Genomic DNA, 16,144 nt, shown 5'->3' on the forward strand with positions numbered 1-16,144 from the left:
CTTGTTCTTCTTTTTCTTTCTTTCTTTCTTTCTTTCTTTCTTTCTTTCTATCTTTCTCTATTTATTTATTTTTCTCTGTCCCTTCTTTCCCCCCCTCCCCCCAGTCTGCTCCCCTTCCTTAGCAGTAGGTGGTATAACCCGTCGCTCCTGTTGCCCCCCTGCTGCAGTGACTGAGTTGGTACAACCCACCGGCAAAGCTCTGGCAGTGTTGTCATTGATTCAGTAGTAACAGAGCAGGCTGCTGAGAGGAGAAGCTGTAGAAGCACTAGAGAGAGAAAGCAAGAGAGTAGCGACTATATGAGCTAAAGTAGGAGTGAGAGTAGATTAAGATAAGAAGGAAAAGAAGGGGGAAAGCAGGTGGTCGTCTGTATCTACAGCTTGCTGCCGCAAGTGAGCCCTCTTTGTTTGGCCATTCCTGATATGACCCTTTTTAAGAGTGAACATCACAGCCCACAATGTGAGTATGCCACTGGACTTAATCTTTCTCTTCCGCTTCTCTGTCTTGCCTTTCTTTCATTTCTCTAGCTCACTTCTCCTCTGCTGTGTCCTCCACTCCTGCTCTCAATTTGCTGTGTAACGGCATGATGTATAGGATGGTGCTTTGGTTTGTGTTGTGTTTTCCTGGAGCATTGACAGTGCTTTTTGAGAGTGGGAAAGATGTGGACATACTGTTAAAGGTGACATACTGAAGTAGAGGCTTCCAGTGCGTCATAAGAACAGAGTGAACTTTAGTGTCCAGTTATGGACATGGCTCAGAATGCGGCTGTGTTTGACTCTGTGTGAATGTGATGCCCCAGGCATACTGCATGTATTTGTGTATATGTGTAAGTTTTTGAAATATATTAGCTAATTTCCATTTGTCACTCCAAAGGATGCCCGTGATATCTGAAAGCAATTGTGAAAGAGATTGACATGGAGAAACAGAGGTAGAGAAAGAGAGAGTGAGAAAAGGGGAATTAGGGACACTGTCAAATACTGAGTGTGTCTCTGAGTGCAGAAGGACTCTTTCTCTGCAAGGGCTGGTGGGCTCAAGCTCACCTGTCCATCCTTCTCACTTGCTTTCATTCTGCATCTCAAGCTGACGGTGCAGGTGCACACAGTTCTCAGGGGTATCTGACCAAAAGTGTAACATCAAACCTGACCCATTCCATCTATTACTTTGTGGGAGAAAACATAAGCTCTTAAACTGCAAGCTTATTATTCAGTTATTAATGGCTTATTATTCAGTAAGTGCTATAAAACTAAAATTGCTGCTGTATCTCTAATAATCCTGTATCTCATTTTTAATTTCCTTTAAAATAATTAGAAAATGCTAGCTGCCCTTCATATGGTGTGAACATTTCATATTATGTGGACCAACAGAAATAGTCCAACTAAGTTAAAAATGGTTTCTAGGGTAACCAAACAATCAATCCATGAATTGATTTCGTTCATGGCACTGAGTTTTTAGCAAAATTCAATTGAAGAAAATAGCTCATTATAATTTTGTTGCCCATTGTTTTAAATACACCAGAGCTGGGATGCAAGAAGAGTGCTGAAGTGAGTTGTTGTTTGGTCGCTTGCAAACATAGGTGTTTAAACAATGCAGTTGCATTAGGTGGACTAGATCAGATTAAAGAATGTTCATTCTCCACAATGCACATTTTCAGTTTTGTATTGTTTTGAATTGTATTGAGTTCAAGTAATGTCCTGATTACAGTCTCTTACATTTTAAGGTGCTTATATTATAAGGAGTCTTATATTACATGAACACAAACTCCAGCAACTTTCAGAAGATTAACTCACAGAAGTGGTAATAATTGTGACAAGTTGTGTACTTTCTTTTCTTGCTCAGCCTGGGAGTGCATCAGTCCCAGAAGAGCAGAAGAGAAAGCTAGTGGCTGTTGTGCGTAATGTGTACATGAACCACTGCAGAAAGGGGTCGTGTTCCTGCCAAACAAGTGTGAACACTCACTCTGTTGCATTCTGTAATATGGAAGTATTACAGTTGTGTAAGATAAGATCAGATGAGTTCAGAGATCAGAGATCAATTAGCTGAATATATCAGATGAATCCCATGGATTTATCCCATGGTATGGAAATCATGTTGATAATATGTAGTATTTCACTTAAGAGCTTATAAGCAACATTGAACTGTATGAAAAATGTTAAACATGCAAGCTTGATATTCTGCACATATGCAATGCAAAATGCAGTAAATAAATGTGTTCATTAAATGAAAACAAAATGCATGTTTATAGATCTGGTAAAATTAAAAGTAAAATGCAGGAGGAGATTACTGTATTTTGATTAACGCTTACTACTGTGTACAGCAGAATACAGCTACATCACAGTAATCTTGTGGTCCAGGTGACTGTGGAGTCAAATTATACAGTTGCTATTTTACTGTTATTTACTGTTAATACTGTTATTTTCAATTGTTACTGTTATTTCAAGATTGCTGTTAATTTGCTGTAATTTTACAGCAAAAGTTTTAACTGTAAATCTGATAAAGAGAATTATTAGACATTTAACTAAATGTGAGGTTTTTTTTTGTCAAGATCAATTTTTGAAGCGTGGAAGGCAGGCCCACATTTGTTTAAGGTCACATTTATCTGATGTCAACTTTTGATTTAGGACATGGTTCAGAATAAAAATAAGTAATAGAAAAATGCAGACAGTAGACAGGGGCAAAATCAACGTGTGTTATAATTATAGTGCAACATACCGTAGCAATGTTTCCTGTCACTGAAATAAAATAAATGTATAAAATTAGCTGCAAGATGCCACACAACTTACCAAATAGGCCAAGTGTACTGACAAACCGGTCATACATGCCTTCAGGCTATGTAGACTCTACACCATTAAGCAAAGAGACTATAGTCTATAAGGAGGTGGATAGAGGTACCTAATAGTTTGAGTGAGATGTTTGCATTTGCAATTACTTACAGTTCAACACAAGATCAGAAGAGAGACTAGGAGAGTAAACCAGGGAGAGAAGAAGATAGAGAGACAGATAGAGAGTTGGATCGGGGACCATCTTCCAGATGCTCTTAGCCCCTCAGTCACATCTGCTGTTAAAAGGCTCCGGATGTGAAGCCCCAGGGAATTCCTCTCAGTGACCGGCCCAATCTCTGGCATCAACTGATTACTTTCCAATCTGCTTCATTATTCATGCCTGTCATTGATCATTTATTCATGGGCTCTGTCTGTTACCACTTCCACTGCAGCCGGATGAGTGGTGCGGGGAGTCTATCTCTGAGAGCGGGCTGTACTGATGTAAAACACTGAATGGGAGCAGGTAAATCAAAGCATCTTTTTTCTCCCTTCAAACAATCAGTTAAATAGAACTGCTAGAACTGTAAACTTAGTGTTGAGGTATTTGCTGGGTCCTTGAAATGTCTTTTTTTTAACTATTAAGGAATAGTGAATTTATGAACTGCCTTTATAACATACCTTGCATTCAATTAAATATCTGTTAATTCCCTTCACCTGAACTTAATCCTCACTTTGTTGCCAAACCTAAGGCCAAAAACGTAGTGCCTTTTTTGACCAGGCAGGGCAGTACGGCACAATACGTTTATTAATTCAAATCCAGAACCGTCCGTGTCCTGCTTTTGTACCCATGTCCATTTTTCATCACACAGAGCTGTAAAAGTGGGTGTGGTTCTCTGGAGGTTGTGTTCAAGTCATTTGGCCATTTGTTTTTATGTAAAATACCAAGCTGTACCACACTGCTTGGTGGAGAAATGCCAATGCTCAACACAAACACAGATGATAACGCCTGGCCAGTATATTACAAGCACACCATCCTGCATGGTTAAAACACTCAAGGTGGGGGTAGAAGAGCAAACTGAGCTCTGTATACAGCATCTACACTTATTACAGTAGCCACAACAACTAAACATGTTAGAGGTGTGTGTGCTATTTCACTTGCTCTATTGGAATGAAGATGCAATGGTGTGTTATAAATATGTTTACATGTGTGAACCACCTTTGAGAGAATGATCAAACTGCTTGTCTGCCATAACTGCAGACAGGATGAAAGCACGCTGACAGTACAAAACAGCTTGGCCAGTCTCGGCTGTTGCTTTAGTGCCCCTAGCCTTAGCTTAAGATGCTCCACCCACACACAAATGAAACGTCTAATATCTTTTGCACACAAAGCTGGCCACAACTATCGAGACATGCTTCTGTCCAGAATTAAGACAGGAAACAAAGTTTTCTTTTTCCAGCTAAATTCTAATCAGCGATAGTGAACTTCTGCCCGAATTGGACATTGTAACAAAAAATAAGCCTTTTAGAGAAAGATATATATCTGTGAGATTTTCTCAATTTCCTTCTCCTACACGCTGCGCCAAAACAGCGCGCTGGCCCTTTGGCATGTTCGCCATGCGACAAGCTAGTAAAGCAAAATATACAACAAAACCAGAGGAAATGAGAATAAGACAGTTTTGGTTTAGGCAAGTGTGGAACAATTTCAATACCATACTATTAAACTAAAAATAAATGTTATAAAAGTTCAGAACTGTATTGACTTTAAAAAGAGTTGATCTCTGTCAATAATCTGGGGTCATCCTATCAGAATGAAGTGGATGGGGAGAGGCCTTATGTAACTTATCTATAAATACCTTATAAAGTCTCAGGGTAACTAACAAAATCTAAGGGTGACCATTTTTAAATCCTTAAAATTCCTGGCCTATGACATACTAAGGCTTATTATTCAGTAACTGCAGGAACTTCAGTGCAAACTGGATGAGCTATTCTCAGGTTATAGAGGTGTATAATAAAACCTTGGGCCTGCCGGCAGGCCCTGGCTATTTTAGAGGTTAGGGTTATTTTGTTTTCGAAAATCATATTAGATTTTGACCTCAGAATCAAAAATCATGTGAAACCTGAAAATACCTGTTTTGTTACACCCCTAGATTTAAAACATGGCTCAAAGCCAATAATATAAAAAAGTGCAGAGATAAAAGACCATGTTGAAATTATAGTGTAATATACTGTGACAACCTTTGCTGCTAGTGAAATAAAATAAAATAGCTGCAAGATGCCAAGCGTGTTGCCAAGTGTGCCAAGTGTGCTGACAAACCACACACACACTTTCAAGCTAGGCAGAATCTACACAATTAATCTTTTCCTGGGGAAAGCTGAACTTAACTGCCCATTAACTTCTGACGCACGCAGTGCCCAACACAACTCAGCTTGGAAATCGCATACCTTTTAATTCTAACTATTACTTTTACTGCCTGGATTTATATGCCAGGATAGGTTGCATCAGCAGAAAATTAATCCAAGGTAACCCTGGATTATTGAAAATGTACCATTTTGCAATATATCCGAGGTTTCTTAAGTGTAGAATTAAAGTCTGACATTGAGATGTTATTGCAGACATGGGTATAAACAGAGCTTTGCCTGGCAGCGTTTTAGGTTATAATCCCTGAATTATTACTTCCACATTTATGCGACCTCTGGTGGATTCCACTTTTCTTGATGACCAGTTTCCTATTCATATTGTTATGTGCCATTAACCTCCTGGTAGGTGTGTAGATCTCTAACTTCAGAATGATTCAGTATAGTTATGAATCCTTAGGAGACAGTTCAGTGCATCATGAAATATCTGATTTCACCAGAATTCGGTTTGATTATTTTGGTATGATTCAGAATTATTTTTTAAAATATACTGAATGCAAAAATGACTCAAGGAACTAGTTACACAGGAGATGATGTACATGTTTTTGTGCCTGTGAAGCTTCTCATCTGCTAGGTACACATAGGCCTGATCTTAGCTATGTAGCTGTGACGCCTGGCTAATGAAGGCTCTGTTATGTTGCTTGTTGTTGCCTGATGTGATGACTAGCATAATACTGAAGTGAAGTTAGTAGTGCTAATACAGTGGAAGTGCTTGGACTGAGTTTGTAAGCATCAGTGGCTAGTCATGTCTCAGAGACAGTTCCGAAATATCAAGGACAGGAGAGTGAAAGCTGCAGTGTGTGAACGTGGAGGTTGCTTGCTTTAATTATAAGGTTTGTTAGCATAATGAAGGCCATAGGCATGGGTGCATGTCCGGTGCCAAAAATGAGCTGAGTAAGTGGCTCTTGGCGTAGTGCTGTCTGTGCTGACCTCTCTGAAGTGCAATGAAATATGAAATGTTCTTTGGCCTCAGGTGTGAGAGCTGCCCTCTTTACTTCACACACCATTCACTCATATGTAGACACACATACGCGCACACACTCACAGACACACACGGGCTGGTTTATATTCCTGTCTTTGTGGGATATTTTAATTTTAAAATCAAATAAAATCTGCATTATTGACAAAAAACATTAAAAAATGATCTTGTAGGGACCAGCTTAATATCCTCACAATGTCACACATTTTCATATTTCCAGAAATCATCTTAGGCCATTCGGATTTCATCCATTTTGTTTTTCATAAAACAAGAGATGTGCACTGGAAAAATGCTCAGCTTTGGGGTATTAGACTGTCGGACAGCTACAATACCAGACAAAAGTTTGGACACATATTTGGCAGACTCTCCAGAGTGACTTACAATTTAATGCAGCAGAGGTAACTGAATACCATTAGGAGCCTTTTCTAAGGACTCATATTGGCAGAAGTGGGATCAAGTCATAAAGTTGCAAGTCTTTATACTCCAATCCCAGGTCAAGACAGTGAAGTCTTGAATCAAGTCCCAAGTCAATACAAGCAAGTCGCAAGTTCAGAGTTCACAACTTTGAGTCCAAAATTAGTCAGTATGCATTCTCTAGCAAGTTAAATGCCATTTTAACACTGACCACCAAAAATGGTGGTAATGATAATATTGTTAGGCATCAGAATGTAACTGCTGCACTGTTGTGGAATGGAAAATTGGAAAATGAAACTGGGAAAAGCCATTAAAATCACATAAACAGAGAGTGATCTATTTCTTCTGTATAACTACCATGAGGAAAATGGTAAGTTTAAGTGCTGAGTGAGGGCTTGTTGATGCTATTGATGCGTCGTTTGTTACTAGCTTATAGGGTTGAACTTATAACGCTTCACTTCTCTTCGTCTTCTGACATAAAATAAGTTAAACAGAAGACATTTGTTGACTTCACTATATATGAAATTTACATTTGATGCAGTTCTGGCATGCCTGTATCAGGAGTTCCATCCTGTCTGCAGCTAGACGCCTCTCCACCTTTCTTCCACTTTGGGTTTCAAGTATTTCTGAGTAATAAGGCTCAAGTCCAAGTTGGAGTCATTGGTGTTCAAATCAAGTCGAAAGTCCCTGTTGATTTTGTCAAGTTGAGTCCAAGTCATATGACTGGAGTTCACATCTCTGTGTGTACTTGCCCGGGCTGGGAATTAAACCCCAGTTGTAAGGAGGACAGTGGTGTTAGCCACTGTGCTACAACAACCACACACATACTTACACTCTTTTTCACTTTTCCTTCATTTGAGAATAACAGTGAAGACATTAAAACCATGAAATAACACAGACTGAAAAAAAGTTGTCAGTCTTTTGTATTGTTTTAGCAATTAGCCCCTTTTGCCCTGATGCAGCTTTACACATTCTTCATCATTGCCTTAAGCAGCTTCATGAAGAGTCACACGAGGCACTTTTTCAACAGGAGTGAAGAATATACATATCGTCTCATCTGTCCAAAAAAACCTCTGTTTTTGTTGTTTTCTTTTTTACGTAATTTGAGAAAATCAGCAACCTTTACATGGTGTGAATTTTTATGCTTAATGAATCAATTGAAATGCTCCAAAACTGCTTGAAATAAAACCTCTTTACATTAACTAACATTAAAAGTAGAAACAATGTTTTTGCCTTCTCCTGTGAGTTGGTATTTTGGAGATATTTGCTTTTCTTTGGACACCAATGATATGCTTACACCTTGTTCTTGCTAAATTGTTGTGGGGAATTAACATAAATATATATGTATATTTTCCTTTTTTGAACATAAATTTACATTTTAATGGCTCAACTTAAGATCTTAAGATCAAAATGTCTTAAAATTATGTAGCATGTTCAGTAAAGTCCAAATAATAAAGCTTGTATAAAAATGCCATATTTAAATTTGTAGAGGGCATGTAAACTTATTTTTACTTAAATTAGCATGAAATCCCAAACACTACTTCAGATAATTTTTATTATAACTATAGATTAATGCATTTAATCCTCTAGACTCCACAGGGCGCTCTACCGGCTGCTCTGCATTTCACTGTATCAGCCGTGGTTTCCAGCAGAAAATATGATAATTACAATGATCTTTTTTACAAATTCCATTTTAGATCATTCGATATGTAGTTTTTTAATTTAAGATATTAGACTCTTCGATCCACAACAAAAACATTTACGTGTTTATACATCCTTTTTTACAAGGAATCCCTTAACAAGGACGAGACTTAGCTAGCTAGCATTACAGTGTTCAAAAGTATTCTGTTCATCAGATATGAAGACGGAGTCTGAGAGTATTTCAACTGAGCTAGACGACAGTGATAATACAGTTGAAGATGCAAATCTTTTCAAATCTTTGTTTAGCAATGTGTTTTCATACTTATTTTATAGTTTTCTTACTGAACACATAGTCAACTTTGTGTAGTAACAGTAGGCAAACATAAACCTCATTCAGTCTCTATGATTTTGCTTGTTATTTCAGTATTTGATATCAATATGCATCAATTCATAGAGACATTTAATTGCGTGTATGAGTAAGCTGAACTAGTGAGCTAGCCTGATATCTCTGTGTTTGCCCACTTTCTAGTTAGTCTCAGTACCTCAGCTACACTGACCAAATGACCTTGCTTGAAAAAAGCACCACACGTTGTGATTTGGATGCTGGTATGCTGGTCAACCAGTATGACCATTCTTTGTAACTAGTTAAACCAGTACCAGCATGGAATACATGCTGGTCTGTGCTATTTTTTCAGCAGGGAGGCACACTGGGTGTATTTCAGCAGGTGTGTAGTTGGTTATTTCTCTTTGTGTAATTGATGGTTGTCTCTTACCTACTACTTAATATCTTACTTCATTCGTCAGTTGAGTTCAGTTCAGTTTAAAGAAACAGATAGGCTTAGTGAAATTATATCTGGAAAGAGTTCTTAAGTGTAGCTATATGGGTATGACATAGTGATTTTTCTGTCACTAGGAAATAAAGATGAAGAATTTTAGTTGTTGTATTCAGTTTGTTTCATGTCCCTGTTCTTTATTCCTAGGAATTCTAATTTTTGTTGTGTATTTTAAATATTTTACATTCAGTACCTTTTACAGTTTTAGTGCCCTTTTCACCTTCTGTGTTGATTTCTGTTAATTTGGTTTTGCTTTTATATTTAAGAGGGGGGACACACCTTTAAAATGAACTTCCCTGTCATTTTTCTCTTGTTTTAGGATATGTTTTATTTAAATTGTGATTGATAAGCTTCTGAATCTAAAAAATGTCAGGAATTCGCAAGAATGTTTTAGAATTATGTTGGGATCTAAATAAGGGTATACAAAATTTGTGGTGAATTAAATAACTTATCCAGCTCAAACTACACTGTATGGCTCAGTTCTTGTCTGCAGTTGCTTGCTGATGAAAAGAAAAAGAAAAAAGAAAAGAAAAAAAATTCAACATTCAATTTTTCATAGTCTTAGGAGTCAGCAAATCATGTGCTGAGGAAAACCTTATGTAAATCTTGTAAACCTTGGCCTTAGTGTTAGGCCTGCTGATGTATTGCTTTTGAATCAAAACAGGAATATTTTATAGCCTGCTCTGTATTCCTGGGCCAGACAGCACACAATATGTGAACTATTCCTGGCTCTGTAACTGGGATGCGTAAATCCCTGGTTGTTTAATTGATGGAATAAATTCGTTTTCATCTTCACAGCTGTCCACTTCATAATGCTGCTTTTTACTGATGCCAAATGCTCTGTGTATTTAGTCATAACTGTCACCCTTTCCTGGTTTCTCAGCACATTCAGGCTTTTCAAAATGTTTACTATTGCTGTCAGAGCCATTACAAGGAGATTTCAAGAGAGGCTGCTTGCAGAAAACACTGAAAATAATGACACTAATGTAATTAAGCCTTTGAAAGAGACAAGGGAAAAAAAGCATGATTCCCTCCACCCCTCACCCCTCAAAAAATGGAAAGTATATTAATTTATCCCCGTAATTCTATCCTCTAGTGTATATTAAAAGCTTTTCGGCTGTTTATTTCCATCATACTCTAGCTCAAAGGCACTCTGGTGTGCCGTATTTTCATGGAGATCACAGCGGGAAAGCTAATTGCATTGTGTTGCATTGTGTTCACTAAACATGAGCAAATTGCTTGCTTGAGGCGGTGCACACTGTTTTTGCGTGATTCCAGGGGTCCTGAAGCCTTTTGCAGTGTAATGGCTTTATCATGCTGTGGATTAGCACTGCTAGCTCTACACAGTCCCCGTGCCTTGACCCCATTCAGCCGCTCAGTGCCTTTGTTAGTGGCGCTGACCTGCAGGGCTTTAATATGGGCGACGTGCTGCTGCCTCTGCTCCTCCTTTTAACCGGCAGGAGAAAAGTAGATTTGGAAGTGAATGAATATGAGTCAGAACACGGCTTTGGCCAGTTTGATTGAGTGTGAATTTTTTATTTTTTGTACTTTTCAGAGATTTTCAAAGGTGAAAAGCTGAAAGGGCCCCTGAGGCTTTGAGTGCGCATGTTTGGATCTGTGATGGTAGGTTGGGGGATTGGGGACGGGGAGAAAAAAGAAACTTTAAAGTTTAGCAGTAGCTCTCTGTACAGGAATAAAGATAAAAAAATCACCCGTCTTTGCCTAGTAGCAAATCTGTGTATTTGTTGGGCAGTGATTGACCTAAAGGCCAAGTGTAAACAATCTACAGCTCATGGGTCCCTCTGAGGCTTTCATACTCAGCACTGTAATAACAGATGTGATGGCAGGCCCTGTGTCAGGGGATCATTTTAGTGGAGCAATGCATTACCAACCAATCATCATGCCCCACTAAATAGATGGGGAAAAACTGAAGTCTCAGTGAAAGTCTCAATAAAAACTAAGTATTTAAAATGTTTACTGTTTGATTTGAAATCATTTGAAATATGTCTAGAACATTATGATAAAAATGTTTTACGCTTTCTTTGTGTCTCTTTCAGTATGGCACACTGGGCTGAAAGCTTTCAACTTGAAGGGGTCACGGATCCATATTATCACGAAAAATCCATATGATAGTTCACTAGCTGTGCCAGACTTGTGCCAAACATCGTTAACCAACTAGCTTTCAAAATACCGTTTGGCAATTCCAGCTTATCTATTAGCAGTGTAGCTCATTGCTTGCACCTGTTGTTCTGTGAATATATCAAAATGATAGTATTATTCTCTTATATACTGTTATTTAAGCATCAAAAGAATATTTGTGTCCAGATAAGTTTCAGTAAAGTTTAATTTTCACCCAGTTTCATTGTCCCCAGCCTGCCCCACAGAGATTTTTGGATGTCCTACTCATGATTAAGTTCTGCCGCTGGGCCTGTGTGGTGGTCAAGTGGTGTCAGCTTCCATTGTCTTCTAGGTTGTTTGTCAGTAAGGTGAGAGAGAGAGAGAGAGAGAGAGAGAGAGAGGGAAAGAGAGAGGGAGAGGGAAATTGTGGAGTGCAGCTGTCCTTAAAGTGGCTGAAACATAACTGAGCCTCGAGAGGTGGAAGGGTACATGTCCTCACTTGACCATCGCTGTTTTCCCAAGCAGCAGTTTGTTTACTTGCTTTATATGTGCTGTGAAGCCGAGGTCTTCAGGTATATTTTCTTTAAAAGTTGCTTTTCTCCAGTGTTTTCGTCTCTCGCTTTGATGTGCTAGTGGGAGGCTGAGGAACTTTGCATGGTCTGGGCCAAGTTGTTTTTTCCTAAACATTGCGTGTGTCTGTGGCTGGGCTGCATTAGGACCTTTTCTGTTAGATCATTGTGGTCTTGCCTACACTAGTACTTTAGTAGTTTGAGCATTGAGCAGTTATAGTTTTAGTTTTTGTTCATGCTTTAATGTGTGTGACAGAATTGCCTGGTAACTAGTTACATTTCCTCTGAACCAAATACACTTAGTAATTCCGTTTATTTATTTATTTATTTGTTTTGTTTTGTAGGTTCAGCATCTATACTGCTTTGCTGTTGCTCACACAACAACTCTCAATTTGAAGATTTGTCATCTTATTTCACACCCAGAGAATCCTACAAAGAGAAGAGTATCGCCTAATAAACTTAAGTTGCTATGGTGATAGATGCTGGATGTGCTACGTTAGTCAGTACTTGACGATTTTACCTGAGGATTTTCGTTTTTTGCATGTTATATTTTAATGTGATTTTTCATGGTGTAACAGTCTAAAGTCATTCATTCTTAATTCATTCTTCTGTTGGTTGAATAAATGGATATATGTAAATACATTTTGTGACATCACTAAAGCAATTAAAAAAACAGGCTTTTTTGTCGCTTAATTTTCATCTGTGAACTGTTGGCATTGAGGAGTGAAAGTTCCGTTTTAAAACTATAACAGTGCTTAATACGTTACTTATTTTAATGTTTACTATACCAAATTCTTTCATTGCAAAAAAGTGAGGAAAATTCAGTTTTATGATGATATGAAATGAACTCTTAAAGAGGCAGTTCATGTCCCTTTGGCAGATGGAAGGTAATTTTCCGCCAGAGCACTTGATTGTCTGAGTGCAGGATTGGGGCAGGGGGCAGGTTTGAGCTGGGCTTTCAGTGCCAGCAGGTTCCACTCTGCCCCCTCTGTACCAACTCCACCAGCCCAGTGGAGTGCCTGGCATAGAGCCGTTGGACAAAGGGCACTGATGATGATAGACCCAACTGTAGAGCTATTTCTTTTCTCTTTTATGAACTCCATAGTGGATTTGTATAGTAGGTTTTTATTTGTCAAATAAAAGCAAATCCAAATGAAGATACCCAAAATGAACCAATCAATTACTTAGGCCCACTAACACTCTCCCACTAAATGACTAATTTTCAGAAGAACCACAATTAATAGTCTGTTTTACACGCAGTTGCACAAAATGGCGGCTGGCATCCATGTCATGCTGTGCTCCTCTTTCCCCATCTGTGTATTAGTGTAAGTGTGTGTGTGTGTGTGTGTGTGTGTGTGTGTGTGTGTGTGTGTGTGTGCGCGCGCAGTGGTGCTGTTTTGAGAGCACACAGTGTGGCCCTTTCTGCCAGTGCGTGGAGATTGCAGCGCTGATGGCATGCCATGCTAACCAGCCTCTCGGTAATTCTGTATAATGTAGCCCAGAAGAATCAATCTCCCAGTGTCATGGAACACAGCCCTGAAATTAGATGTCTCTTGTTTCATGTTTCCTTCGATGAATTTTGACAAGCTGGCTGTGTGGTGGGCACACTCCGCAGGGAGGCCTTGTTTTGCTGTGTTAGAGAGAGAGAAAATGCGGGTGAGTGAGCCGCCTCTACAGTGTTTAAAACTACCTGCCGGCTGCCTGCCTGCTGTTGGCCATAGTTTTGGCCAGACTTCTGAAGAATCCTCTCTGTGCCTCGGCCTCTCTGAACCTGTCAGAGTACAGAGGTGACCCCCAAGCTGGGGCTTTTGGGCCTACCTGACTGCCTCTTTGTTGTTCTCCCGCAGATATGAGCATGACCGGGGAGCTGAAATCGAGCCGCTCAAAGATGGGGGGAGCCAAGAGGCCGAGCAGCGCTGTGTACGGGTGAGTTTAAAATGCCTGGAGCGTTTATTTTAGAATTTTTTTTAAGTACAGAAATCCTTCACAACTACAAGAATTTGGAGTCGACCTATGAACTCATACACTTTTGACTCTAGAAAACATATCAACAATTTAAACTTCATCATTATCATCATAGCTGATGCACAGATATAGTTCTTATTTTTTACATCAACATACCCAGCGACAGCAAATGAGAATGAGCTATTTGGCTAAAGCTGGCACATTTACATCATGAAATGATGTTGCTGATTAGTGTATATTGTCTCTGTTAAAAAAAATAAAGAACACTGAAAAATAGTGCCATTTATTCAAATGTGTCAGTTGCACATGAATACAATATGCTTTGTTCTTTACAGCCATATTGCCTGATTTTTTGGATTAGCCTTTTTTTAACCCAAAGCTCATACTGTGTGGACTAAATAAACACAATTTTCCACACTTTCTGTTAGCCAAAGTCACAATATAAATTATATTATTTATAGTTTGACAGGCCAAAATGACAAAAAATCAGTTGCCTTTTGAAATAGCATGAATCAAGTAAAGCACTACACTGAAATTGAGAGACAACTGGCTGTTCAGCACAATGAGTTATACATACATTTTGGCATAGGTGTAGCAGCAGCATTCAAATAAAGCACAAATGCACTTACCTGGCTCACATTTTATCTTTGCTATCAGAACAAAATCTTGTTTCACCATTTTAAAAGGTCCATATCTGGGAAAACTGAATGTTTTGATGTAGTATCTCAATGGCGTCAAAGTTTCAAATTGCACAGTTTTCTCCCCAGCTCGTGCAGTCCATATATTCAGACTAAGCTGCAAACGCAGCCCATTTTGAATTGAGTGTTCATTCCTATCCATTCATGTTGAAGTTATAAGAAGTGTTTCAGCCCATACTGCTTTCTAGAACAGAGCACAATACAGGGCAGCTAATCAGAGCAGAGATTATTTACATGTATCAGTCATAAAAGCACAGTAACAGAAAAAGGCCTTTTTAATTCTAAGGGATAAAGAGAGGTTGAGAAGTTGTCATATAAATAATTATTATGACAGTTTTTGATGCATAAAATCAGACAAACCTTATATGTGGACCTCAGGGGAATATATATATGTAGAACATTTTTTTTTTACATTTTAATGACAGTTGTCCTGTGTGAATGTTTCATGATGAATGGACCAATAGAAATATTGGTCCATTCATCATGAAACATTCACACAGGATAGTTTTTCATATAAGATGCAAGATTTTTCAGACAGTGACAACATAAGTCACAAAATTGCTACACAGCAAAAATCTGAATGTTTTCTTATTCGTTTCTGGACAACTCTGATCGTACACCTCTAAAGAACAGATTTTATTCATGTGTATCTGACACATTGAATCATGTAAATTCAAATCATTATTTTCAGCAGTGTAAAATAAAGTTATCACTGGCACATAATCTCAGAATACACTTACAGTAGTCCATTTTTCATTTTTGGCCATCTTCGTGTGTGTTCCTGAGTGTCTTACTGTGAGTATGTGCTGCGAGGGCCTGTTTTCTCTGAGCCTGGCCTGTTCTGTGCTTCTGTTGCTATGCTGATAGTCTCAGTTGGCATACCGTGTCTTGTATAGAGCGGGATTCGGAGGAACAGAGGAATAAATCAGAGCGCAAAAGAAGATTGGATTTATCTCCTCTAGGACCCCCACTGAAAACCCAGTCAGGGGGCTCAAATGGCACAACACAATCTGTTTATGCGATAAGTGACACACATGCACTTGCCCTCCTGCTCTGTACCTATTATGCACTGTAGTTTGCTGCTCTGGTCTCGCTCAGCAATGGCGTCTCTAATTTACTGCACGTTATATCTATTTTTTGCTCAAATTGATCCTACTCGCTTACCCGACTCTGCCTCTTTCGCTGTAATCAATCAGTCATGTATTGATGCAACAATGGTAGGAAAGTACATCTTGAGCATCATCTGCACTGTGTTGCTGTGATGTATATGAGTGGTAGCCTCGGTCCCTGTCTTATTACTTACGCATGGGCTTAAACAACTGATCACTTGTCACAATAATAAGTATCATTTTGTATATACTAATGACAAAATAAGGATTTAAATGATTTCAATATTATAAACAAGACAACAAACGTTTTCTTAAATATTTTAAGTAAATATTAAGCTTTGATTATCTAATTACAAGAATTTTTTGGTACCCTTCTTGTCACTGGGGTGGTAATCTCAACAGTACATCTTCAATACCTCTAGTTAGGGAGCATAATTGTACCATATTACCTTGATTTTTAAGTTGTATTGACTCCACACACACTTTTTCCTGAGATAAACATATTTAAGGTACACAGATTTACCTCAAAACCATGGCTGTACTTTTGAGTATACAGGGTATTCAGGTAAGAGATTTCATTATAATTTGACATTATTGATGCGAGACAGCTTTCTTGATCATTTTAGAACCGTCTACAGCTCTGTTC

At 38.6% G+C, this 16,144-nt stretch overlaps 1 protein-coding gene across 1 annotated transcript in view; it reads left to right on the plus strand.

Annotated features, from left to right (window-relative positions):
- Positions 1-236: 236 nt before the first annotated feature.
- LOC118818377 (heterogeneous nuclear ribonucleoprotein C-like) overlaps positions 237-16,144 on the plus strand; it is an 87,309-nt gene continuing 71,401 nt past the window's right edge. The window contains exons 1-2 of the mRNA XM_036585625.1: positions 237-457; positions 13,574-13,652. Of these exons, the coding sequence (XP_036441518.1) occupies positions 421-457; positions 13,574-13,652 (116 nt within the window). The 5' untranslated portion in view covers positions 237-420. The remainder of the gene's footprint in view (positions 458-13,573; positions 13,653-16,144) is intronic.

The sequence above is a fragment of the Colossoma macropomum genome, unplaced genomic scaffold (assembly GCF_904425465.1).
Source record: "Colossoma macropomum unplaced genomic scaffold, Colossoma_macropomum, whole genome shotgun sequence".
Lineage (NCBI taxonomy): Eukaryota > Metazoa > Chordata > Actinopteri > Characiformes > Serrasalmidae > Colossoma > Colossoma macropomum.